The following is a 27,140-nucleotide window of genomic DNA, read 5'->3' as shown; positions in this document are numbered from 1 at the left end:
AAGAAAATACAAATATATCCTTACCGTCTCGTGTTTTGTGGTTCAGGTGTTTGAGGAAGTTCTGGTTTAACCTGCAAAAAGAAAAGGACAGCCTATATTGTCTTCTGTATACCCAAAGAATAGTAGCCTGAATGAATACACACGGTACGGCTCAAACTTTGATAGAAATAATACAAAAATAATTGTATAATTTAGTAGAGGATTAATAGAATAGCATAGCATTGAATAGAATTGTATAGAATAGTATTAGTATAGTATAGAAAGGTAATTGACCCATTTGCCTTTTATTCCGTCCAGATCACATAATGCGTCATTAGAGTGGTTCTAAGACTTTGAACCCAAAACGGTTCGATAATTCCCGTGCAGTATGTTTCATCAAAGCAGGGCTGTCCCTGTAGACACGCGGCAGAGCTCCTGACGTTTTTGGCCCTTCACTTCAATTCCTCCTTTTACATTAACATTCGCTCCTACCACAGTCCACGACGCCTTGCATGGGAATTCCTCCACTGATGTCTGCCGGGACTGGACGTTATCCATTATGAATAAGGTAAACACCGAGGTCCGCAGAAGAGAGGGGGATAAGAACCTGAAGAATCTGCACAACCCTGGGGCCTCTTCGCATACACTGACGGAGACGAACCACCGGCAAGGCCGCACTGAGCCAGGCATGTGTAACTCTCCAAAGGTTAGCCACGCTGAGGCGGGGAATTACTATTTAACCGATTATTATACAGTAGCTTGAAGCCCAACACTAGAAAGGCAACCACCACAGGAATATGACCTTGGATGGGAAATCAACAGCCACAACGTTTAGTGACTCAAGATGCCGACGTCCTAATAAAGTTGTAATAAGGTCCTTGTGTGGGCCCGTTCCAGCAGGCCCTCCTAAAGCACCGCGTGTGTCAGCCACTCAGCCCCGCCGCCCCACGCCTGCTGTCAGCCCCGGACCCTCGGGGGCGGGGCTGTGGGGGGATCTCTCTTCCACTTTAAGACTCTTCTGGAGTGTGTTGACCCCAGCAGTGAGTTCACATAGCATGAGCACAGTGTGAGGCCCTCCTCGCCTCCCCCTCCCCCTCCCATCACGAGTCTACTGACTGTTATGTAATGTTATATAAGGCAGCAGGTCTGGCCGAGCAGTGCCTCATAACCTGGGGGTCGAAACCCGCTGACATTAACCGTACAACCGCCCCCCCCCGCCGCCCCTCCATCCCTCACTACCCCCGGGCTCCCGACCTGCACCGACCCGGTGAGGTGAGAGGTGTTTTCGGACGGTGGGGTTCAGAAACGATGAAAACCAAAAAAAGGGGGGGGGGGGAATGCACACACAGTAAGGAGAGGACCTGGGAGCAGGGGGGGCGAGGAAGGGGCCGGCTCTACCCTTCCTGTGTGTCCAGCCCCGGTGTCCCAGACGCCCGGCGAACACACGTTTCAACATCAAACGACTTTGCCCCCCCCCCCCCCCCCCCCCCCCCCACCCCCAGCACCCCCCCCCCCCCACCCCTTTCCTTCCTTTTGCGAGCTGCGGAAGAGGTCGTGGAAAGGTTGAGTCTGAGAGGGGGGGTATGGGTGGGGTGGGGGGAGACGCCGGCGAACAAAAGGGATCTTCGCCCCCACGAGTTATCGCAGAGCGCAACGATCACCCCTATCTAATAAACGGCATATCAACGAGAATTAGTGGAATCACAGCATGGGAATTAATTACACGGACATCTAGGCCGGGAACGTTATTAGAAAAACCAGGACAGGCTCTGTTATCTAACAGCCGACGCTTTTTAATATGCTGCATATCATCAAAACAGTACATTGCATTACGGCAATGTGGTTATGAGATAATAGTTAAAATTATCGTTTTATTATTTGCTTCAGGTTTACAGTATAGGACTCAGATGGGAGTAAAACCATAAAGCAGTAGCAAAGACGTCACAATACAGCACATGTAATCCAAAGGTATTTCAGAACAAGGCTCACTCTGTAGCAAATAAAACACACAAGGATAAAATAGGCTGCACGGAACGCACTCATTACTGCGCCAGGATACCAGCAAGAAATCAGTTAGAGATAATACTGTATAAAGGCATATTCAGGACGATATATAGCGTTTATTATCGGTAGAGGTAGCGCAAGGTTAAATAAATAATGTGCACAATAGGCCAATAGATAACACACAAAAGAGAGATTGAAAAAGAGAATCAAGGCCTACATTTCATCGGATACCGTCAAAATAAAGAGAACACTGGAACACCAGTGAATGAACAGCGTTTACTGAATCAGCCCAAGGTGAATAATCGAGCCTGTGCCGGTTAACCTCCTCACTACTGAGTACCGGTAAGCCATGGCGGACGGGCCCACCAGTAAAGCCTTTGCGTCTGTAGTCCGATTCATTCGATCAAAAGCACGTTGATGCGAATATCTGTAACCGGATCAACTTTACCTCTAACTTTAGCCATATTTAACACTGGTCATCTTTTCAGATGCGCGGGCCTAAAACAGTTATAACATTTGATTCGTACGTCCCCGTTCAAAGCCTCAGCCTTCTTAGTGGGGCAGACACGGTGCTGCTCTACGGATGTCCATCTATTGTCGAGGGCTAAGTCACAGCCCCGACCATGGGTTTTGTCCTTGCGGGCGACCCAGCGAATAGATCAGGGGGGTACCCGGATGAACGGATGGAAGACGGGATGAAGAGGGGGGACAGGATGGGAGGAGCGAAGAAAGAAAAGAGAGGAGGAAGAGCGGACAAACCCGTAAAAAAAAAAGCACACTTTCCTGCGGCCCTTCGCAGTTCCTTAACAGACTCTGTCTGCGGGCCTGCGACCCCCTCGTCTCGGGCGGCTTTGTAAACAAACGCCGTCGCGGCTTCACACCACGGCCGTATCAAACATGGTCGCGCAACCGAAAGAAAAGCGAAAAAATAAATAAATAAAAAAAGTGGCGCATGCGCAAGTGGACCGACCCGCGCCCACCACTGCCGGATTGAGTCCAGAACACATTCTGACACACACACACACAGAAAAGACACACACAACCTGTCTCTCTCTCTCTCTGTCTCTCTCTCTCTCTTAAGTTAGCCTCACGTGTATGGGCCCCTGAGATTGGGTGTGAGAAATCTAATGTGAGAGGACCTACTGCTTCCACAAGAGACACCGTCCCAGATACAGTCGAGAGAGGTAGACATAATGAGAGAAGAGTGCGCGAGAATGGCAAAGAAATTAGGAATAATAAAGCTGGGATAGACAAGCCGTATGGAAGGCAAGGAGTGCTTTCAGAGAGACAATGGTGTTGTAAGGTCTACATGAAAAGAGTTGTAAAGGTGAGGCAGGCAGGCGACATAGATTAGAGGGTACCGGGCGGGAGGGGGGAGTCAGACAGCATGACTGCATGGAGAGGTAAAGGACGTGTACTTATACTCACAGATGAAAACAGGGAGGATGACCGGAGGGGTGATGAAGAAAAAAGCTGAAAAAAATGCCTCACACACCAAAAAACAAAAAAACACAGGAAGTTTTGGAGTTGAAGAGGAGTCCAGTTTTTTCCAGTTCTGCTGCACTTTTTCAATGTTTTTTTCTCCCTCCCTATTTCCCGCGATTTTTCACATTTCCAATTCGGCCATCCCTCCGTCCTACTCTATACCGTACACCCACCTCCTGCTCTCCCCCCCCCCGCCCCTTCCACCTTCTCACCCCCTCCCACCCCCAAGCTAGTGCCGGTACTCTATCTCCTTCATACCTCTCTCTCTCTCTCTCCCTCTCGCTCTCCATTTTCCTCCGATCCTTTGCTTGTCTCCTGTCCCATCTGTCCGTTCAGCGCCAGCTCTCCCTCTCTCTCCTCCTGTTCCTCCACCCACGCGCCATACGGGGGTTCAGAACAACAAAATAAGTGCGAGAACAAAAAAAGACGAATAAGGAAGGTAAAACGAACACACGAAAAAGACAAAGAACCTGAACGCGGCCAGGGGGTGGGGGGCGAGGTGGGGGGCAGGGGGGGGGGGGGGGGGGGGGGGACGAGTTCGAAAAACTAACAACACGAAACACAAGCAAAAAAAGGCAAAAGCGAAAGGGCGAAAGCGCGAGTGGCTTAGTGGCATGCAGTCTAAGCCAGGGAGCCATCCATGAGCGGCTTGTCCTAGGGAGCAGGGGAAGGGGACGGAGGGCTGCTGGGGAGGGGAGCTGTGCCGGCAGAGGCACCGCCGCGAGTACACGCCTCCCGCCTAAAGGAGGAGAAAATGCAGGTGGTGGTGGAGGGGGGGGGGGGGGGGGGGGTGAGAGAGGGGGGATGCAGTACAGAGGAAAGATAAGGCGGAATTAAAAGCAAACTTAAAAAGGGAAAAAAGCGCCGAAAGAGCTAAAAGCCCTGAGCTCTGAGCTGCCTGTGGTCTCTGGTGAAAGTGGATCGTAAGGCAAGAGTGAGTGAGGGAAACGCTCTGGGTGTGTGCATGTCTGCGAGGTGGGAGGGGAGAGAAAGGAGAGCCAGCGAGAAAGAGAGTGAGAGAGAGTGGGAAAGAGGGAGAGAACGTGGTCTCGTGGAGAAATGAGAGGAGGAGTGTGCTGGTGGGGAGAGGAAAGGGGAGGGGGCTGGAATACCTTTTTTTTTTTTCTTATGCGATTCTGTGCCTCCATCCAACCTCGACAACTGCCCCCCCCCCCCACCCAATCCCCCCCACCCACTTCATTCCACGGCTAATACCTTCTCTGAGCGAGAGGGAACGAGAGAAAGCAAAAGGCAGAGAGAGATAGAGGGAGAGAGGGAGGGAGGGGGAGTGAGAGAGAGGGGGAGAGAAAGAGAGAGAGAGAGAGCTGCTGTGTGGCTTTGTCTCTTACCCCTGCCGTCCCCTTTCCCGGTTTCCTCTGCGTCGTTCCTGCTCTAGCCAGGCTATTTTCTGCACGTGCACTTGAACTCTAAATCCTGTCTGCTCTCCCCCCCCCCCCCCCCCCCCCCCCCCCCCTCTCTCTCTCTCGCTTTATCGCTGTGTGTCTGCCTCACTCACCCCTCTCCCTTCCTGCTCTTCGAGAGAGAGAGGCTTGAAATAGAGAGAGCACAAGGGAAGGAAAAAAGGAGAGGGCGAGGGGGACAAAAAGGGGAGAGAGCGCGCGAGAGAGATAGACAGAGCGAGGGAGAGATGTTGAGAATGGGGGGAGGGGAAGAAGCCTGCCGGAGCTGATACAGGGAGCACAGAGTTGCTGTGTGCGTCTGGCCGCCGCTGCACTGTATGCTTTCACTTTTCTTCAGATCGCCCAGCGTTTGTTCTAAAGGCATGTTTTGCACATTACTGCCACATGTGGCGTTAGCCGACATCATTACAACACATATTATATGAATGGATTATTTGAGCCAGGAGAGCAGTGGTCAAAACAGCTGCCAGTGTTAAGAGTGGTTACTGCATTGATAATTACCGGATGGAACGTAATTACCTACTTCTTTTGAAAACAAGCCGATCATCAGCCTTGTGTTACGAACGACTAGCATAGTTAACCTGTGTGCAGTCCATTTTCAGTAGGCAACTGACCCCGACTTAATAATTATGTCTTTCAAGAAATCATAATTTTGATTCTAAAAAGCTGCATGTTGGCTGAAAGCAGTTATTGAAAATAAAGTAAGAAATCAATCAGAGAGATGTGTATCTTTTGAAGTAGTGGGGATCCACAGCCATGTTATGCTTGTGATACAGCAACCTACAGTGTAACAAGGTACACAAAAGACAACATCAACTAATTAAAACACATTCTAATCAATTGTTTCTCACTAAAACGACCTAAAGCCGATATGATCAGATGAAGGCTCAGTGAGCTCTCATACGTTTAGGAGGATATGGGGTACCTGAAAAGATGTAGTCTTGGATTGAAAAGAGGGTAAGCAGAAGATGAAATATGATCCACTTTGAATAGGTCGGTATTACACTTATTAAGCTCTTCAACAGTGGCCTTGGAACAACAATTAGCATGTATGCGTAAATAAACCACATATATTTTGAACTCAACTGCAACAAACGATAGTTTATCAACATTTAAACCGACAGTGCAGGCGAGGCTTATGGAAATGAATAGAGAGAGGCCAACGATTGGTTCAGTGGCTAACAGAGAGTTAAAGAAAACATGCTGATAACTCTGTCACCTTGTGTAAACGGAGCTGCTTCGGCAACCTTCATCACTGCCTAGCTGCATTTCCATTAGGAATGACATCCTTCGATTTAAAATAAATAAATAAAACGTCCTTCCTTTCCCAAGGACAATACTTACCTATGCGCAAATGTCAAATGACTTATCGAAGACCATTTAAAAAAAGGAACATCAGACACATGATGTAGGACAAGATGTCCGTTGATAGGAATATTGGGGCTAGGGGCGATTTAGTTGTGTTTTGATAGATAGATTATCTATTTCTCGGTTTTCGTACAGCCCTTTTTGGCCAGGATTTATGTGTACCCCAAGCTTCTTTGTTACCCTGAAATAATAGTGTGTCAACTAGTGCTCCATTTGTGCCTGCAAGGGTGTATTCTGTCTGTCTGGAGCCACTGCAGCAGCAGCGTTGTCATGAGTCTGAAACAATCCGGGACACAAGACAGATGTTTCATAGATAGTTGCCGCAAGCCCGCCCTCTGCTGGAATCAAGAAGTAGTGGCCGCTGCATTTCATAAGCATCCGTAAAGGTTATTACAACAAGTACACGCATCTCTATTGAAGACAAAACGTTAAGGGAGAAATTATTTTAGATATAAAATATATATTTCAAATAATACCCCAAAAAGTAAATAAAGTGAAAAGGCACGTCACTGAAACGTAGTTAGTTTCCCATGCTGACTTGGGCGTCCTCCCTAGCCAAGTAACTGCGTTTTATCAGGGCATTCTACGAAGAGCAACATATTCATCACATAGACCCGTTTGTCTGTGATGCAAGGTAAACAACAACAACAACAATGTTGCTGTTATTGACAGTGGGAGGTAAACGTTTTTTTTGTGTACACTTCTGAGGTAGCTAGCAGAAGGGAATAATAGCTAATAGTGTGGTGCATTTCGCCACCACCAGTGCGGCATCTGTCTCTTGTTTCAAACTCACCTTTACTTTTACGCTTCAGATGCCAGCTGTCACGGTGAGGACGTCAACCAGCAGGACTTCGTGAAGGCATTGTCGGCTTTCCTTAAAAAGTAAGTGGTTTCGTGCCGCTCATCTGTATTTGGGCATTTTGTTGGCCACATGGAGAGACACCTGTCAATCATGTCTCTTCGAATGAAGTCATGTGATTGGACAACACAGGTATACGTCGTAAACACATGGTTTAACAATGTTAATTGCATTTGTATTACAATCAAACGAACTTACCAACTTGCTAAACGAACATGTTTTACTGCTTTTTTTTTTCTTTTTTTTCATTTTGTCAGGTCTGGTAAACTGAAGGTTCCTGAATGGGTGGACACAGTGAAACTGGCAAGTCATAAAGAGCTGGCTCCCTGTGATGACAACTGGTTCTACACCAGAGTCGGTGAGTTGGATGGCCATCATGAGCAGGTCCACATTTCTAATGATGGGCTGTGTTTAAGTTGGTGCACCTCCTAGGCCATCTTTTAGGGTGACACCATTTTCTTGTGTTGTACGCGCACACTTATTTCACTAGACTATATCCCACATAGCCGATTCCATTGTCATCAGATTCATCCAATAGACCAGTCAAATTGCCACACACTGGTTCTAAATGCAAATGGGATGTCACAAGGTGACATCATGTGTTCCCCTTATCATCCTACATGGCGTTCACTATGTAGGATATAGGGAATGAAGGAACAAGTGTCCAATTCAAACATAGCCATGGTCTCACTTGCCTCACTTTACTTTACATCTACAAATGATTCTTTAACTTCGGAATTCAATTAAACGATCATTGAAAAGCAAAACTGTGCAACTGATTGATCATAATCATAATTATCATAATAATAATGATAATCAAATATGTTCAGAGGTGAACCCGGGTAAATGCAGAGGTTTTCTCTCGACGTTTCACCAAACATCAGCCTCCACGGCGCGACACCTGTATCTGAGGGGTGGGGTGGGGGTGGGCGCCATGATCAAGGTCTACGGTGGACGGCAGAGGAACGGCGTATGCCCCGCCCACTTCAGCGTGGGCTCCAGGAACGTGGCCCGGAAGGTCCTGCAGGCGTTGGAGGCCCTCAAGATGGCGGAGAAGGACCCCAATGGGTGAGACTGGCCCTCAGTTTTTGATGAAAACCGTTTCCTTCATTATTATTGGGATTTTTAAACTCATATTTAGTTCTAGCTTATTGGGTTATAATTGGATTGAGAGATGTTGACATCACTGTTTTTGCATTGATAGTGGTGTTGAAAATAAATGTAAAGTGGCTCTGGCTAGAGTTGCAGTATAAAATAATCTTAACAATAAGATTACAATACCAAGAAGAGACTGAATGTCCACTTTTTAAGAAAAGTGAACATTTAAAATGCATTATTTTTGCTATCTATGAAGGAGAGAAACCCTTTTACTCCCCCACCCCCCATCCTTTGTTGCTGCCCTACATGCCAGTATGCATAAAGGGCAGTAAGATAAGATAAGACTCCCCATAAAGGCAGGATATGCAGTTAAAAACAAGTGCATAATGTTCATACAATCACATGATCTTTAGTTCATTGTGATACATTCTTTTTTTACCCCAATGCAAGAATGTGTGGATTTTTTGGGGACATGCTGTGCCTACATAGCTTGATAGAAACAACAATGTGGACTTTCTTATTTACTTGAAAAAATATTTGCTTGCACTTAGTATTTAGTGATAATTGCATTTGTCCCCCAAATGCATGTTTTGTGTCAATTGTAATGTTCCAAGGCCATGATGTGTCTATTTGGCTTTACAAAACCACATTGGACTTTTTTTAACATTATTTCTAAATATGTGTTTGTGCTCACAGCGGCCGGAGACTAACACCTCAAGGCCAGCGAGATCTCGATAGGATTGCTGGTCAGGTGGGTGGTTTTGTGTTTGAGAAGAATTCACGAAAAACACAAAATAATAGGATTATTATGTCACCATAAAGCTTTTTCCGCTTTTCTCTATGTATCTGTCCGTCAACTTCACCACCCATGAATCAACTCTCTTTTATCTTTCTCTCTCTCTCTCTGTCTCTCTCTATCTCTCTCTCCCTTCCCCTCTCTCTCTTTGTTGCTCGCTTTGTATATCAAAGGTTGCTTCAGCGAATAAGAAACAGTGATGTTCCTGAAGGCAACAAGAAGAGAATGCTAACATCATAGCCAAGTTAATTGCTTGAATGCATTCCTGCCCGTGCACTGGACTTTTAGACGCCTCTAGAAAACACTCACAGGTTGAGGTTCCATGTTGGGATTAAATATTACTTGCATGAAGGCCGGAAATCTTCTGCCGGTGAGTGGTTTTAATATAAAGAAATTGGTGGGGAAAGATCTGCCCTTGACTTCGAAAAGAAATTCTGAACACTGAGGACATAAGGTCAATGTTATCCTGTATGCTCGGCGTGTTGAAAGGACAATGAATAACGCACGTTTGTACATTCCAATAAAAAAAAAAGAAACACCGAAAAACCGGAGCTTAAATGCCACTAACTTTAATCATGCATTCCCGAACCCTGCTTTTTACCCTTCACAGCAAGGGCTTGTAAACTACAAGGGTGCACGCTAACCCATGCTGTCCACAATATTCTGTTAATTGAAAAATAATACATTGAAAAGTAAATAAACAGTTTGGTTTATGCACCCAAGCACGTTGACAAAATGGGTCCCGTAGACATGTATAGGTGAGAGTGTGTACACACTCCTGTGTGCGCGCAGTCGACGCTTAGTTGCTGCTCATCACACTACTGATCCAGCTGTTGTAGCGGCACACACGGGCGTAGACACTGGGATGGTCTCTCATGGCACAGTCGTATCCCCAGGAGACCACTCCTGCAGCTGACCGCTGCACACCAGAGGTCCGCCGGAGTCGCCCTACACCCGACGGGGGAGGGGGAGGGGGGGGGGTGGGGGGGGGGGGGGGGGGGACCAGAATGAGTCGATTTAGGGAGAAATAAACCTGGATGGATTGTCTCATGGATTGACGGTTTATTTTGGTTACTGAAAATGTTGTTTTAATGGAGTAAAGAGTGATTGTAGATAAGTGACATAGTGCAGGTTTAGGTCTCAGCCATCGACACCAGGCGATCTTGGGGCTCGCTTGCTCACCTGGCAGCTGCTGGCTCCTCCTTGCATGAACCCAGAGCAGAGCATGTTCTGGGTGAACAGGTGGGGGTAGGCGTTCTGGCAGATTCTGTCATCAATCATTGGCTGTCTCAGACACTGCAGTCTATCAGGGAAGTTGTCTGCAGGTTGCAGGGGAAACCAAAGGAAAGGGTAAGGAAAACCGCAGACTTTGTGACCGAAATGCAGCTCATTCAGGGGAAAAATGTGGTGAATAAAAAAAATCGAATCTGCAAACTAAAGACAAAACAGACATGCATAAAAATGTGTTTCCCATTTTTTATGGGATATCATTGATAGAGAGAAGGAATTATATCTATATCTATATCGAATCAAATTGATTATTCCAACCGTAGGCTTACTCATATTTCATAAAGTAGTATCCTACACTCAAGTTTAATATTTTACGTCTGAAATACACAATGGTTTTAAACAGTATATATATGGGTGTGTGTTAACCCCTTCTTGGAGGATTTCAGCTTGAATTAGGATACATCAAAATATAAATAAAAAAAACATATAACTCGTGATTGCACACATTACACCTCGTTTATTTATATGGATATTCTAATGCATAGGCTTGCAACTTTTCAATTATTGAATATAAGCATACCTCCAGGGGCGGCCATGTTTCCCCCAGCCGGACACAAGGCAGTTTCTCGTCAGCCACGGGGCAGCGGGAGGGCAGCGCCACCGTCTGGACGTAGCTGTTGAGCGTTGGCGGGGCGGTTGAGCTTGATGAGCATGATGTCGTTGTCCAGGGTGTTGCTGTTGTACTGCGGGTGCCTGATCACCCTGGCCGAGTCCATCCACTGCTCAGTGCCCTCGTTCACGGCGAGGTCGTGCTCGCCAAGGCGCACCTGGATGCGACTGGCGGCAGAAAGACGACAAGGGATGAACGGTGGAGAAATGAGTAAAAACCGATCTTGGTAACGTACCTGTTGCGGGCAGGATATTATTTATATTTATAACAATTAAATTTTTGGTTCGCCCAGACGGAAACGATTCTGGGTTCAAACCCAGTGTCAGCACCTGTGGGCATCCCTGAGCGGCGCAACCACAGATTATTGATTTATTTTTTTTGCGTAAAGAACAACCTCTTTCGTATTAAAGCGCCTGCTGCATATCCGTGAACAGGAAAGTGGGCAGAGATTTTTCATAGGACATTAAAGGCTATTTTTTTTAAGTTCCCATTGCTGCGGTGAACTTACGACTTGTAGCAATGAGCCGCAGACACAACCCACTGGCTGGAGATGAGGGATCCACCACAGAAGTGATACCCGACGTTTCAGCGAGGCTTGGTAGGGCACGGAGTGTCTGGGGCACTCGTAACCCTCCAACGATCCTTTCATCGTCCCCAGCCACTAGCAGACGACGGTGAGATGTTTAGTGCAGGGCGTACATACGTAAATAATGTGGAAATAAAGGTGAAGGTAAACAAGAATATGTTAAGAAGTCGTTTTGTCTCTTACGTGCTGCTTCCAAGTAAGCGAGGAAACCGGGCCTTCATGGTGACTTGGTGAATCAATGACCGCCCTTAACATTAACTTTATATATACACATGATGACATGTACAGGGCTTCAGACCATGGTCCTGCCTACATTACTATGGGAAAACGATCATATGGTGGGAGATAGGTGGCCTTGGCCGATAAACCTAAAGGATAACGCCGCCAGCCCGTGTAATAGAAGCAGGGGGGAGGGGGATGCTAAATAGTACACAGTAACTGATCATAAGATTGTACAGTTGATGACATCGGCGTCATGTCCCTCATCTCATTGGCGGAGAAATCATTACTCTTATACAACGCAACTTTCTTTAAATTAACAGTCATAGGTTGGCTATTTGGTTCGGTACTGTATGCTAACATTTTAAACTACGATGGAACACATGGCAGATAAATGCCATAGCTGGTGTCTGGTTATAGTTTTTTTTTAATCTTTGAAATGTATGACAACCTTATGGCATTGTTCTTGGCAGGGAGGGCATTTAATACATGAATGCTAAAATACTGATATATGTAATTGAAACCCGTCTTCCAGAGCAGGTCTTAACTCAGACATATCAAAATATTCACCATGTGCCTCCACTTAATTTCCAGTTTGAACTATTAGAGCCAAAGGTTTAGGTCTTTATCACAGCACTTTTGGGAAAATTATCTAAAAGGGAGTAATACAAAAACATAACATACGTGGTGCGCACTTATATTAGAAAGTAAGTAAAATACTGCCTTCTTGGATAACATTTGCTCTCAATTAATTTAAAACACATTTGTGCTGCAGGAATAAGTATTGATTAACTAAAATCAAAAGTCTGCCATCCATTAGGCTGTACGGTTTACATGATGGAAATGCGAATGCTCACCTGCTGTTCCAAGGACATGTAGAACCGTGACAATATCATATAAAACATATGGAAGCAAGTGTCAACACTTTGTAACTTGTCAAGATTTTTTATTGGGCAAAAACATTATAAATAAAAACATGTAGAAAATGTGAAACAGAGTTAGAAATTTTGTATACAATTATGTACAAGGCGGAGCGGACTGAGAGACAAAATGGTGGCAAATCAAAAAGCATGACATACGTTGCAAATTGATGTAAACGGAAAACAAAAATAAGACATAAATACACACATGTACTTCGTTGAGTGCTCATGGGACTGTGCCAAACCTGCAATAAAAACATTAAAACTGAGTGACCCACTGGCTGCTTTTCCATCAATCAGCAAATGGAAAAAACTTTGCGCGTTCAGACCACACAAATTAACCTGACATAAAACACATATTCGATAGAAACAGTTTTGTCACTTAAACTGCTCCAGACAAGACCAATAGCATTCATCAATATATTTGCTGACCAGGTTAGATGTATACAGATGTATACAAATCATGAAGACACATCCTTCATCCTGCCCCTAAAATGAACACATTGAGTGCAATGTTTTAAATGACGAACCTGCTGCCAGTGGGCGGTGTCTATGAGGTAGAACACTCTACAATAAGGGTCCGAGACGCGGTGTGGTGGGACTGAGGCTTGATGAACACGGGGGAAGTGACACCGGAGATGTACATAGGTAATAATCACATCTACTTGGAGGAAAGAGGGCTCTTCAGTAGCAAGTACAAAGATAATAGTTGATAAACAATTTATTGTAAGCATGTTGAATATTCGTTTAACCCTTGTTCAAATATACAAAAGAAGACATGACTGAGGGAGCAGTTTCATCACTATTTTAGATTTCTGGACAAACTCTCCTCCATAAACCTAGACAGCACCAAAAGAAATATGGGGAAAACAATTTCCAGGATAAAATGCCAAAAGAAACTAGTAAGAAACAAGATCATTTGGTCACAGAAGCTCTGTGTACACATAGAAACATCCCAACAGTGACTAAAAGGGAGATGCGGGGGGGGTTTGGATATTTAAAAATCAACCTTGTACTACATATGGGCAAAAGAATAAAAACAGCAAATCACACACCACCTTTGTAACAGTAAAAGAAAAAATATGTGCAGCTCTCCGTTCGCAAGAGTTGTGTTTTCGGGGACTGTTAAAACTTAAACATCGCCGCTCCTGATAATTGTACACAAGGTGGCCCAACTGAAAAACGGGTTATCTCCCATTTCACCCCAACCCAAAGCTCCTTCCCGTCTGCTATGTACAGCCATGCTAGCAGTGGACATGGGGGGGAGGGGGGGTAAGGTGCCAAGGACTCCTTCTCGTCCTCCTCGTGTATCCAACACGCGTTCTCTGGCCTCCCTCGTGGGACAACGGAGCAGTACTGAGAAAATTGACCCTGCGGACGTGGCCGCCCGGGAGCGGCCCACGCCCTGCGGCCACGCCCACTGCCCTGCGGCCCACGCCACTGCCCTGCGGCCACGCCCACTGCCCTGCGGCCACGCCCACTGCCCTGCGGCCACGGGCCTCTCTCCACGGTTATCTCCTCAATGCCAGCCGGGCGCTTGTTTGCGTTTCCCAGGGACAGGGCCTTGATTCAGGGCACGCTGCGTTGCGTTTAAACAGAACCACATCTGGGCGTCATCGAATAAACAGCAACAGTCGGGACGATTGGGTCCTTGTAATCGATCCCTCTCCCGCCACATCCTCACAGCCGAGAACTCGGAGAGTACAGAAGGGTTAGAAAAACATCCCCGAAAGAAACGTCTGAGACCGAGCTCCTTGGCAGAACAGGCCGTTTCTGTCCACCAGCGCGTTGTTCTGTTAACGCGAGGGTCCGGTGACACCCACAGCGGTGTGCCTACGCGCCCCACCTGAGGTCTTACCTTTGAAATTCAAGTACTAACAGCAAGATTGCCAACTTGTTTGGTGTGTGTGTGTGAGTGTGAGAGAGGAGAGAGGACAGACGCCGGTACCCCCTAGTTGAGGAAGCGACGGCAGCGGCGGGTGGAGCAGTTGCAGTGCAGCTTGCTGTTCTCGTCCTCGATGGGGAACTTGTAGTCGTAGGTGAGCTCCTCTCCGCGGTAGATCTTCCTCAACGCCAGGATGACGATGTGCTTGTGGCCGTCCACGTTGATGACGCGCGAGTGGCAGTTGGGTTCACACGAGTGGTTGATGAAGCGCGCCGCGTTGCCGTGCATGGTGGCGTCCACCACGTCGAAGTCGTCGATGCGGAACATGTAGCAGCCGATGCCCTGCGGGAGGCGAGACACACGGGGCGTTACGAGGGCCGTTGAGAACGGGACTTTGTCGGCCCCCCGCCCGCACCAACCCCCGAGGGGGAATTAGTTGTGCAGAGGCACAGGTTGGGCAATCAAAAGCGTGTCCATACCAAACACAGCCCGTTTGTGACGCGACAGACAGACAGACAGACAGACACAGACAAAGAGAGGGCAGGAGAGATCAACTATCCATAACACAATCCCACAGTTTACACAATTGAGGATGTTGACTAAAATGACCGGAGACATGCATCTTATGGAGCCTACAGAGGTATATGGTATAGGGGATAATGACAGCCGTTGGTTTTTGGCGTCACATAGACTCGGCGCTGCATCATAAAATAACCTCAGGCAAAACAAAGCATGTAAAGAATGTCCACCGAGAGTTTCCTGATTGCTGTCTGGTCCGGACCAGGACTCACTGTAGACTGTACTCTCAAGGCTAACGGTTCAAAACGTGTCTTTCTGCATGGCAAGTCAATGGAGGGCTACCCCCGTTGTGGTGGAAGAGGTGGAGCAGGAATCACACCATCACACTTCACGTGTATTTCTGTCCTGTTAACGGCCATACAACAGCAACACGATTCCAGTTTCTCAACAAACCCCAGCCCAGTGTTTCCCACACATTGACGAGACTATGGCGCCCCGCCATAGTCTAATTTCGGCCGCCATAGTCTCTGCGTGCACATGAATTATTATTATTATAATTTTTTTTTTTTTTTGCTCAGACGAAGTTCATGTCGCTCTCATTGGGAAAAAAAAATCGCCACCCCCCCCCCCCCCCCCATAGTCTCCAAAATCTGTCCACTGCCAGACGATATACAAAACGTACATATCGTATACACTTTTTTTGCCATTGCAATATAGATTACCTGGCGTTACTATACCATAAAAAACGTGAATTTATTAACCCCGGGAGAGGGTGAGTCGAGATATTCCCGAGGAGCCCTTGGCTGACCTTGCTGTCGTAGTATTTCTCCCTCTTGTCGGTCAGCACGGCTCGGATGACGTTGCCGGCGTACTCGATCACCATCTCCCCCGCCTCGAGGTTCCTCTTGCAGAACAGGCCGCGGCCGTGGATCTCAGACCTAGGTCCAGAGCACAGGACGGTTAGTCAGGAACCACACCACGAGTATGAGGATTAGTATCAGTGTTAGTAGTAGTAGGGTGGGTTAGGCGGTCAGTCACCTGTAAACCCCTACGGCCTCCTTGGAGGTTCTCTCCAGGTGTCTGAAGCGCATGGCCATGGGAAGCTCTGTGCTGGTTGGCGCGTCCTGTTGGGAGGGGAGCCCCAAAGCAATCACGCATGAATAGTACACACGTTAACGCCAAGCATTACACAGACGGGTTCACAGAAAGTGCAGCGTGTCGACGCACACACATTCGGATCCTATTTGCACATTCCGCCTTTAATAATTCTTCGCCCTGAGTGAAAGGGGCGGACGCACACGACCCGATTGCAACGCTCAAGGTGAGCTCACCTGGACGATTGAGCGGAAAGTCGTCGTCCTCTTCGTCACAGGGGGGCCACCATGTCGGGCGGCTGCCGGTGCTTGCGACGCCAGGAAGTTGAACATGTCGAAGGTCGACTTCCTGTGAGGAGAGGAGCGCGAGGAGAGCAGAAGGGTTGTTGGGGAGATGCGTCAGGGTCACCTCGGGAAGGGCTACGTTTAGTGCTAAGCTTGGGATAACAACTTAACCAATGATAAAACATTTCATAGAGAGTTAACACTTGAATTGTGTGTGTATATTGCCCGTGCGTGTGTCAGTATTCGCACGCCCATGCGTGCACATCATCGCAAACACCGACCCAAGCATTTGCAAATACGCGCTGTCTTGGCACGCTCGCATGTGTGCGCTGCTGCGCTGGCGTGTGTGCGGTTCGCCCCGTACCGTGTGTACACCGCGGCGCGGGCGCAGCCGCTGGGTTGAGCGCAGCTCCACCTCGGCGGCGTCGCAGCGGTGGAAGGCGGAAGCGGTGGCGCCGGCAGCTGCCCGCCCCCTGCCAGCTGCTCCAGCAGGAAGATGGTGGCGGTCGTGCAGCACGCCCAGCATGCGCTGGCCGCTCGCCACGCCCAGCGGCAGATCTGCCGCAGGTGGAATGCCGGCCCGCGCCTCCAGCAACTCCGTCCGTCCCGCGCGCGCCACGCCACTGAGGGAGGAGGGACACACAGGGATCAACGCTTGTGCGTGTACATGACAAGACGTGCACGGCGTCGACGCTGACCGAGGTTCGATCGATGAGGAAAGCGTGTGGTTTTAGTAGTTTTTTGCCCAAACAGGGGGTTTGAGTTTGGCACGTTGGTGGAGGGGAAGAGATAAACACATAGCACTTGCTGCCGTTCAGCCGGATGGCTGTGAGGAGCACCCACGCAGCACACCACTCTCATCACACCTTGTGAAGAGATAGCCGTGTATGAGTGTTGTCTCACAAGTCTTCTCCATATGATCCCAGTCCCAGCGGCGTGCCGGGATATGGGGATGTTAAATGGTTGCTACTAGGGGTGTGCAACGGGTACACGAGTAACCGTGTAGTAGTTTTATTATTATTTTTATTTTATTTATTTATTTATTTATAATCTTATCTTATCTTCTATGCTTGTAGGGTTAGCTTGTAGGGTATTTATATTGTATGGAGCACATGGAACAACAATTTCCCCCCGGGGACCAATAAAGTATTTCTGATTCTGATTCTGATTAAATCATAACCGTTTAGGAAAAATCAGTAAATGAAAACCGTAAAAAAGATTAATAATAATCACCTCGCCATTGTTTCAATGGGAATCGCGACGGTCCATAATTTCAACATAAAGTTTACATATTTATAATTCGAAATTCGTCCCAGCCTTTATACCACAGATACTCTAGGGCAGGGATGGGCAACTTTCATGATAAAGAGGGCCACATTTTTCATCATAACCATCGGAGGGCCACATGACTGCACACTTCAACTAAACGTGAGCTGAGAGAAGCTACACAATTTTGAATTTGGTAGATATGATTTCCTGTATTCTGGTACATTTAAGGGATGGCCACTACCTAAAAAATCATCCAGAATCATAACCTATGTACGGTATGTTAATTGAACCAACATACATTAATTTCATGTTTTCCACGCTCAAGAACCGCCACATGAATGGTCAGTATTTTTATCAGTGCAAAGGGCTCACATACATCATCATTCAATGAAGTCAAAAACTGAAAAACAGTGGCCCAACATTAAGTGCAACAACTCAATGAACTCAAACCCAACAAGCAGTTGTAGTAGTTGTAGTGCGACTTAAGTGGATATCTTTAATGACTGATATCGCTTCTAAGTAAACTAGTCGCATGGGTTTGCCTTCGAATTCTATGAATTCTCCTCATCTTTCTTGACCGAGTTTTCTGTAACTCGATCAGTTATTATTATTCTTTTCTTTTTTTTCCTTTCTTTTTTTTTTATTATGTGCGGGCCTGACTGAGTGAGGATGCGGGCCGCACTGAGTGAGGATGCGGGCCGCCAGTTGCCCATCCCTGCTCTAGGGTCTATAGCATATAGCCGCGTTGTCCGATTAGTTTAATTCATTTTTTACAATTTAACAGCTCTCGTTTTGAAGAATAATCATCGCGCCATTCGTTTCAATGGGAAATGCGACGGTCTATACTTCCAACATAAAGAGTACATATTTATAATTCGAAATTCGTCCCAGCCTTTACACCACAAATACTCTAGGGCCTGTAGCATATAACCGCATTTTCTGAATACAGTTTAATGGAACAGTAAGCTGACAACATCCTAATCAACACCGCAACTGCAAATGAACCACACGGAGATAACCATGGTAACCGGTCAAACAAATGTTCTTTTTGTGATCATTCTGCTCGCGCATCCGCCGTGTTGATAAACTCCCACTTTAAAAATAAATAAAAAAATCATTAATCAATAAAAAAACGGTTAACCGTGTACACGAATAAAAAGGGGTTGTGTAACCGTTTACAATTTCTTTGTAACTGTTCACACCCCTAGTTGCTGCGTTAACAGCTTGCCGTTGTGTGTAACATGCACCAAGGTCTCGCGCTGACGTTCAAAGCATGAACATGAGGAGAAGCTGGCCGTCGTACCCTCTATGCTGTCGGCCTTGACGCTGAAGCCCGTCGTCGCTGGTGATCTCGAAGCGCAGGTGGGGCTGGTTCAATGTATTTCCTGTTGTCCTGTTTGGGAGGCGGGCCCTCCTCCTCGGAGCTGAATCCTGAGGATGAAGGTTTTGTCAATGTATCTTTTCTTCCAAACACATCAGGAGAAACACACTGTTTATAGTGGTGGATGATAAATCGACATTTAAATCAATAGGAATAAAACCGGCCAAGTTAGCAGGGATATATATTTTTCATAGAAATTAAATAGATATTTTCCGATGTACATTATTGACAGTATCAGATACTGAATCAGCCCCATGGGTTTAGACAGATTACAATAGGTTACGGCAGTGCGTGATGATGGACAGGCCTTTTCTGTCCGTGATAGTTTTCCCAAATGGACACAAGAAACTGCATTATATGCAATCTATGTGCGTAACACCCACAACAGAGCTGCCCTGGCCAGTTCTTAAACCTGTTTTACAGTTAAGAGCTAGCAGGAAATACTTCTTAACAGTTATATGTTATATCCTTTATGAAACTTGAGACGTATCCGGTTTAAGTGCATTTCAGTTAGGCTATTGGGTACTTTGTAATTCGCCTATTTTATAAATATTGACCACACAATGGCTCTTGTAGTGTTGCTGCCCGATGGCTTAGCTCTACACAGTTCAACATACTGCGACTCGTTCTTAGTGAGAATGCGTCATTAGAACCCTGCATCGGATCAGGGTTTTAACTTTTTGCTTGCATTATCTATTTTTTTCCATGGATCGGCCAAGATTTCGCAATAGGTTCATCACGATCAGAGAGTGGTGCTGACTCATTCCGGGAACACACCAACAGGCTGTACCATCTGAAGTCATATCACCCACTAGCCTTCTGAGTCAGAATCTGAGCCACCATGATAGTTTAAGCAAACCGGCAAAACCACCACTGGTGCATCATTATGCAACTGCTGACTATTTTTCTAGCTTTGGCCCTCTTGGCCCTGTGCCTGTTATCTGTTATATGCGCACATTTTGTCCGCTTCTTATTTTCTTACATGGACTGATAATATAATTAAACCTGAACATTTACCAATTTGTGCTGCTTTTTGTTTTTAGAGTAGGTGTCTCGGTCTTTCAGACAGGTTTGTAGGTACAGACATCGGTTGTGACGCACAGAGGCGTTCTCATCAGCCTTTCTAGTGTTGATTTATTAAATGACTACTGTGTTCATAATTATCGGGGCGACTGATGCGAATAAGTATATCGTGAGACAGACTGCGTCCAGCCCTATCGGTGTGAACACGACTCATGGAACAGATGTGGGTCCATTCTGTTTGTATGAGGACACAAAAAGAGATCCAACTAAAAAAAGTAATCACAATCTAAACATTAAAATCTATTTCTACAACTTTACTTGGGGAAAATCACATTTCAACGTCCCCGTGGAGAACCAATCCCTCTGACCCGGCTCAAAATAATAATTTTAGGCTCTCTCTTATTCTTGGCCATGGCTGCCAGCAGGAAGCAAACCAGCAACTGCTGAGGTTCCACATGCATGCCTTGTCACCAAGAGAGGGGGGTCGTCTAACGCTAACTACTCTTGAAGGTGGTGCCGGGTCTTGGTTCTCCTTTAAGGGGCGACGTCACCATGTGTCCGCTAATGGGAGACGAGGGGTTCTGGGGGGAGATCAGCCGACCTGAATAAGGGCCCCAGTCGGAGAGGTCTCCGTGGTGAGAGCAGACCCAGATGCTGGTCTTACCCTGAAGGTCCCCACCTCCACCAGCCCCACTACTCCTGCTGTGTTGGGCCCCGCCTGGCCCGCCGTCCGCCTGCTGGGACCTGGGTCACATGACGAGAGGTTACGGTACAAGAGAACGGTAGGAGAATGAATGGAAACGGCAACAATGGTTCAACGGGATGTTACGTAGTATAGGCCTGTGGATTAAGTACTTATGTTTCTGTTTGTGTTCCATTGATATACATTGCTCAATCGTCTTTTTCATTACTTTGGTCAACCCTGGTCGTGTCAATGTATTTATAAACACGCATTGGGTAATTTTACATAGAAAGACATACTAAAATGTAATCATTTTTATTAATTGATGGTCTATTGGCTATGTTTCGCCAACCTGGCGGTACTGCAGATATCTGGATCTGCGTTCTTTGGTTTTTCTGGCACCATCTCCTTGTTCAGATCGAGAACATCCTTCAATGTAGGGGACTTCATTCTCCACACCACTGGATCTGTGAGGAAGAGTGCAAGGCATTGTTGGTGTTTAGAAAAACGGGAGGAGAGTACTCACAGGTACCAGCTTCAACAAGGCTAAAATCATGCTGTAAACCAAACGGCCCTTGTGTACAAAAAAGACTACTGGTGCCATCAATTCCAGCTTTTTGACCTGCATAAGGTTACCAGAGCATTTGGAAATAAGAGTCATGCACAACAGATGCTTGGATCAGCCCAGTTATTACATTGAAACGCAGACAAAGCCTGGAGTACCTAATCTTAGTATTTATCCTTTAATAATACCAATAGAAGAATGCTAAATACTGACAAAACTGTAATTCTAATTATTCAGCTGTTTATCTGGCAGGTTATTGTGCAAACAATAACATTTAAACGTACCTTGGATACTAAGGGAGCATGTCTTTGCTTTTTGAATCACGACAAATGAATTAGGCGGTAGGAATTCCATCATGCACACAAGCCAACGCTATCATTTTCGGCAGATCTTTCACCTTTTTGTGTAGGTGGGATAAAGTGCAGTGTATTAAATGGCAAATAATTCTTCCAACCATCGGAGGCATGGTTATGCGAGTTAGGCGCTTGAGTTGGATTTGCGTGCGCGTTAAAAGCCTTAAGTGCTCTGCTCTATTCTACCATTAAACACTAGGAAGCCCTTGACTCGCTCCAACCTCGCCAGGGCCTAGCCCACTTGAGATTAATGCACATCGGCATTAACACTTTTTCAAAATTGGTTTAGAAAATACCTTAAATCATAATTAGCCGTGTGTGTGTGTTTTACCAACAATGAGCTTTATGATAGAGCCCATGTATTTTGATTGAGCCCCCTTTCAGTTGGAGAGGTACAGCAGCCATTACGTGAGGGAGCTACAGAGCAAACTGGACTGGAGAGCATTTGCTGATTTGCATATCAATCCCCCGGCAGCAGATGTGTGTTGGTGGTCAGTGTGACACAGAGAGAGCGAGACTTGACAACAAGTTACCCCGAGGTAGGGGGGGGGTGTGTGTGAGCGTGTGCGTGTGCGCGCGTGTATGTGTGTCTGTGTGTCTGTATGTGCGTGTACGTGCTTGTGCGCGTCCGTCCTGTCCCACCTGTTTTCCTGCGGACCGTCCAGGTCCCTGATGAAGTCCGTCCGGCACCTCTTCCTCCCAGGCCGGTCCGACAGCGCGGCCAGCCTCTTGATGCCCGCCGGCGAGTGGTGCCACGGCGTGGCCTCCTTGACCCCGGCGGAGGCGGTGGCGTCGGGCTGGCCGGCCGGCGCAGCCTCCGGTGACCCCGCCTTCCCGGGGACGTGCAGGGCCCTGAACTGCGTTGGGGTGAGGATCCTGGGCATGGGCCGCCGGCCGGCCGTGAGCGCGGCGGGCTGGGGGTGCCCGGTGTGCCGCTGGTTGGCGATGGCCTGGCTGATGATGGCCTGCGCCGTGCCCGCCTGGATGCCGGGCGCCGGCGGCGAGGCCGAAGCGCCGGCCATCATGCGGTTGACGGGCAGGGTCCTCACGATGACCCGGCCGCTGTAGGCCGCCGGGTGCGGGGCCCCGAGGGCGGGGCGGGGGGCGGCGGCGGTGGCGCCGGGGGCCGGGGGGGCCGGGTGGGCGGAGCCGGCGCGCGGCTTGACGATGACGCGGGGGACGGAGCGCTGCAGGGCGTTCCCGCCGTGCAGCATCTTGGCCACCTGGCTGATCCGGCCGTAGGCCGGCGAGTTCTGGTTGAGCGTCTGGTAGGTGTTGGAGCGGGGGTCCTTCAGCAGGATCTGCCCCTGGCGGTTGACCAGGAGGACCTGCGGAGCGGGGGGCACCGACGTGACCCAGTGGGACGCGCCGGCCTGCGCCGGGATCAGCAGCTGCTGCTGCTGCGGCGCCCCGGGCTTGGAGGAGTCGAAGCGGATGGCGATGGTGCGCCCCCGCGGCGTGCCCGTCTGCATGGGCAGGCCGTTGATGACGATGGGGGAGGTGACCATGCGTGGCGCCGAGCTGACAGCGGCGGCGGGGGCGGGGGCGGCGGTGTGCAGGAAGCGGGAGGCGATGGGCAGCCTCAGCTCAGAGCCGTGCTGGGGAGCGCAGGGTTTGGGGAAGATGCGCTTGACCATCACCGGGGCCAGGCTTTTGGGGACCGCGGTGGGCTTGGGCGGGTTGGGCGGCGGCGGCGGCGCCTCGTCCATGGAGTCAGTGGAGGACGTGCTGATGTCCATCACCAGGCCCGGTTTGTTGGCCAGCCGCACGATGGTGCCGTCGTCGGTGGATATAAAGTGACCGGTGGCCGGGTCCAGCTGGCCCTTCTCCCGCGCGGCCGACTCAGAGTCCAGGACCACCTCCTCGGCCAGCAGGTGGCTGTCGAGGGGGCCCGGCTCCGCGGCGAGCGGCGGCACCGCCGAGGGGCTCGCCATGGACTGCTCCGGGTCCGCCGTACTTTTCTGCGGGGCGATGGGGACGGACTCCAGCCTCTGCAGAGCGACGGTCAGCTTCTTTGTGGGCGAGTCGGCGGGCCCCGGGGGCCCGTCACCGCCTCCGTCACCGTCTCCCCCCGGCGCCTCGCTCTCGTCGCTGTCGGAGCCCCCGTCGGCGCCGTCCAGCTGGGGGATGGTCTGGGGGCCGCCCGGACGCTCCCCCTCCTCGCTCGGCTCCCGGACCACCACCACGCGGGAAAATTTCAAGTAGGGGCTGCAGTCGACGACGTTGTCGTCGTCGTCCGCCCCGCCCCCCTGCTCCTCCCGCCGAGCCTCCTCGCCTTGACCTTCGACCCCCGTCGCCTCCCCGCCAGCGCCGCCGTGCGGCCCGAGGTGCAGCGCCACGTCCTCGGTGAGCAGCGCCTCGTCAAACTCGATCTTGGCGTTGAGCATGGACGCCACGGCGACCTCCGTGTCGGCGTCGAACACGGTGTAGGGCAGCTCCTGGGCCATGAGCTGCGCCACCTCCTCCTCCAGGACGTCTGCGGCCAGGGCGACGCCGTTGGTGGTGGCCGCCCCCGCCTCCGAGGGCGCCATGAAGTCCTGGGGCACCTCGGCCGACACCGGCGTGGTGATGCGGAACAGTTGCCGGCCCTTTGGGGAGACGGTGGTGTTGGTGGCGTTGGGGGGGGTGGTGATGGTGGTGGCGCCTCCGCTCCTCCGGGGGGAGAAGCCGGAGGGCGAGGTGGGCGGGGTCGCCGCGCTGTGCCCCGGCCGCGACGGAGACGGCGGCGTGGACGGCGGGTCGTGGTGGGAGCGGAGGGGGGAGCCGAACAGCGGCGTCCTGGCGCCGGGGCCGGCCGAGCGGGGGGGCTCGCTCTCGGTGGGGGAGGAGCTGCAGCGGCTCCGCGACGAGAGGCGGCGGGGGCGACGGGTGTCGTCCAGGTCCCGCAGGGTGAGGATGGGGTGGGCCTTGGGAGGAGCGGACCCTGCAGGGGGGGGGGACGCCGAGGGGAGGGCACGGGTGAAAGAGAGGGTCAGGGGAAGGCATTATGGGTCTACCAGTCCACAGCGAGGGCGCTATTAACCCCCGCCCCAAACGTATCCACAACGCCGCCCACTTTCACCCATGTTCTCAAACCAACTAACACTTTGTGCCATCTGTCCCGCCCTTCCCCCCCCCCCCCCCCCCCCCCAGTCTAACAACAGAGCACCTTCTAGAGAGGCCCGTGCTCGCCCCCCTCCCTGGATGACCGTGTTTACCTGGGGAGGGAAGCGGTCGCGAGGAGCCCCCGGCTGGTTTCCGTGCATGGGCGTAGCCGGGGACCCTGGGTCCCGGCGGCTTGGAGTTTGGAGACGAAGTGTTTGACTTGGCCTCCTTGGGTGAGGAGCTCAGCGGCTCGGGTGACTCTATCTCTGGAAGAGGGGAGGAGTATAAAGAGGAAGGTCAATGGGGGACATGCACTAAATCTTCTCGATTTACAAAGTCTACAGTCTATTCAAAGCTAGTCTCGCAAAGCCAGACCAAACTACAGCAAGTAGAATGGTCTGGAGCCACGCTACCTCGAGCCGTCTATCCGTGGGGAAACTGGGCGGGCCTGTTTTTATTTCTTTAGACCAATCACAATCGTCTAGGGCGGGGCTAAGCCCGGGAAGCAGCAGCGGTGTCCATGCAAAATAGAACATCTTTCTTCCTCAGCAAATGCTGCAAGCAAATCTTTTGCAGTTCTTCGCAATTTTCGACGGAAAGAGCCAAGCATGCCAACTTTACAGCGCCGTCAAAGTCCTCTTCAAAACTCGCCATACTGCCTAGTTTCCGAGTTTGAGGCGGAGCGCAATACGGGAACGCCAGCAACCGGAAGGGGAGGAGTCGATTGTTATACTTGCACTTGGTTCTATGAACATCCTTTCTGTACCGACAGCGATATATTGATGCACTTCTGACGACAAATGTACTTATTGTAAGTCGCTTTGGATAAAAGCGTCTGCCAAATGCCCTAAATGTAAATGTCTCAGCATACTTTTGCACTCTTGATTGTCGCCATTTCCAGTAACTCTCCATGAATAAACCAAAAGTTGTAGGCTCCTTTTACTGATTCACTACACAGATAAACGGACAAGGGACGCAAGGGAGAAAACCAGAGCCACAACATGTGTCCTATGCTTACCGAGCTGGTGACTGGGGCTGTGGATGATGGTCTGGTTCTCATCCTTGTCCCACCTGGGGTCGTGCTCCTGCCCTGGGAGAGGGGTGCTCACCTCCGTCACCCTGCACGTGTACTTGCAGCGCCTGCGCGGGTCCACGGTGCTCCAGTACAGCCGGGAACACCTGGAGGAAGGAAATGACGGGATGAAATGAGCCCGGAGCGTGTGATGAGACAGGAGGAAGCAGGAAACACATCAAAGACGTTCCGCGTTTTGAAGTGAGCGCGTTCATTCGTGTACGTGTGCTGGTTTGCCCCTCAATTGACTGCAATCTGCATTGAGGGAAATCAAAAAAGGTTGCCGTGAGTTTGTGGGCATCGACGGCGACTCATGACTTACTGATAGCCGGTGGGGTACAACATCTTCCCATTGGACGAAAGCTCGGATAATACGCCCAGTTTCTGGATCTGCAGAGAACCTGCAACGGACGACCAGGGCCAGGGGTCAAACAGTGAAGGTTAACATGGGGAACGTCTAAACACCGACACTCAAAGAGGTCATTGTAAGCCATTCCAAGTCTCACCTATGGTCATCCTGATGGACTCCGGCTCCAGGCCCATGAGGAACTTCCTCTTGAGCGCGATGCCGTCAAAGTCCACGTAGATTCGCCTCGGAACTTCAAAGCCCATCCCAGAAACCATCTGGCAACGGAGAGGACAGCGGTGTGAGTCTCTGATCCCCACTCAAAACGATTCTTTGGGTGGATGGGGATGAGAGGTCAAGACCCAGAAGAACACCCACCTTTTCCGTGACGAGGTCCCTGTGCTTGTAGCAGTACACCTTCCTGTCCAGCTGAAACATACAGTTCCGAGCCCGGGCACACATGAAGTGGAAGTTACTCTGGCAGCTGGACAGACAGCAGCCCACTGTGGCTCCTGACTGACTGCAGTGGTCACAACGCTGGTAAAAAACACACATAAGAAAAACGGTGAAAATATGTCCATGCGGTGGGATGTTCAAAATGCTAAGAAAATGGTAGTGTGACGAGAAGCCCGATTTTACAGTTGCCTTACCAAGTAGCGCCCCCTAGAGACGGCACTGTGCACCTGCAGGAGAGCGCTGTTGTCCTCGTACACCTCCGCAGACCATATGCAGCAGTTGACATGCGCCCACTCGTTCTGCCCCAGGTACAGGAGGCGGCCCTCGGCCTGCGGACAGAGAACAGGAGCTACCATTTAATGGCGGCATCATCCTTCAAACATAACAGACCAAAATCGACCATTATGATCGTTCAGATCGTAATAGAAGGCGGCATGAAATGGCTTTTTGAATAAATCTTAATTTAGTTGCAAGTTAAACAGCGATGAGCA

The 27,140-nt window shown here is 49.5% G+C and overlaps 2 protein-coding genes, 1 long non-coding RNA gene and 1 pseudogene across 3 annotated transcripts in view; 1 reads left to right on the top strand and 3 right to left on the bottom strand.

Annotated features, from left to right (window-relative positions):
• Nucleotides 1-3,967, bottom strand: part of LOC115536240 (uncharacterized) — a 23,418-nt gene extending 19,451 nt beyond the window's left edge. Inside the window, exons 1-2 of the long non-coding RNA XR_003974622.1 lie at nucleotides 3,412-3,967; nucleotides 25-71 (exon numbers count right to left, since the gene is read on the bottom strand). This is a non-coding gene — a long non-coding RNA (uncharacterized LOC115536240). The remainder of the gene's footprint in view (nucleotides 1-24; nucleotides 72-3,411) is intronic.
• Nucleotides 3,968-7,069: 3,102 nt separating this feature from the next.
• Nucleotides 7,070-9,423, top strand: LOC115536235 (40S ribosomal protein S19-like). The gene is given in 6 exon segments (XM_030347999.1): nucleotides 7,070-7,085; nucleotides 7,088-7,139; nucleotides 7,374-7,474; nucleotides 8,001-8,184; nucleotides 8,911-8,965; nucleotides 9,184-9,423. Coding segments are annotated over 6 exon segments (435 nt in total). The 3' UTR covers nucleotides 9,211-9,423.
• A 140-nt stretch (nucleotides 9,424-9,563) lies between these two features.
• On the bottom strand, nucleotides 9,564-12,116 carry LOC115536065 (trypsin-3-like; annotated as a pseudogene).
• Nucleotides 12,117-12,644: 528 nt separating this feature from the next.
• The window catches only part of LOC115536064 (histone-lysine N-methyltransferase 2B-like), a 32,701-nt gene continuing 18,205 nt past the window's right edge, over nucleotides 12,645-27,140 (bottom strand). Inside the window, 18 exon segments of the mRNA XM_030347720.1 lie at nucleotides 12,645-14,862; nucleotides 15,848-15,977; nucleotides 16,078-16,165; nucleotides 16,380-16,419; nucleotides 16,421-16,441; nucleotides 16,443-16,482; nucleotides 16,783-16,922; nucleotides 16,924-17,041; nucleotides 18,991-19,118; nucleotides 20,756-20,835; nucleotides 21,122-21,240; nucleotides 22,334-24,614; nucleotides 24,889-25,041; nucleotides 25,794-25,954; nucleotides 26,170-26,248; nucleotides 26,354-26,471; nucleotides 26,572-26,730; nucleotides 26,844-26,978. Of these exon segments, the coding sequence (XP_030203580.1) occupies nucleotides 14,587-14,862; nucleotides 15,848-15,977; nucleotides 16,078-16,165; nucleotides 16,380-16,419; nucleotides 16,421-16,441; nucleotides 16,443-16,482; nucleotides 16,783-16,922; nucleotides 16,924-17,041; nucleotides 18,991-19,118; nucleotides 20,756-20,835; nucleotides 21,122-21,240; nucleotides 22,334-24,614; nucleotides 24,889-25,041; nucleotides 25,794-25,954; nucleotides 26,170-26,248; nucleotides 26,354-26,471; nucleotides 26,572-26,730; nucleotides 26,844-26,978 (4,266 nt within the window). The 3' untranslated portion in view covers nucleotides 12,645-14,586.

Source organism: Gadus morhua, chromosome 22 (assembly GCF_902167405.1).
Source record: "Gadus morhua chromosome 22, gadMor3.0, whole genome shotgun sequence".
Taxonomy (NCBI): Eukaryota; Metazoa; Chordata; class Actinopteri; order Gadiformes; family Gadidae; genus Gadus; species Gadus morhua.
This window is presented reverse-complemented; position numbering and strand designations above follow the sequence as displayed.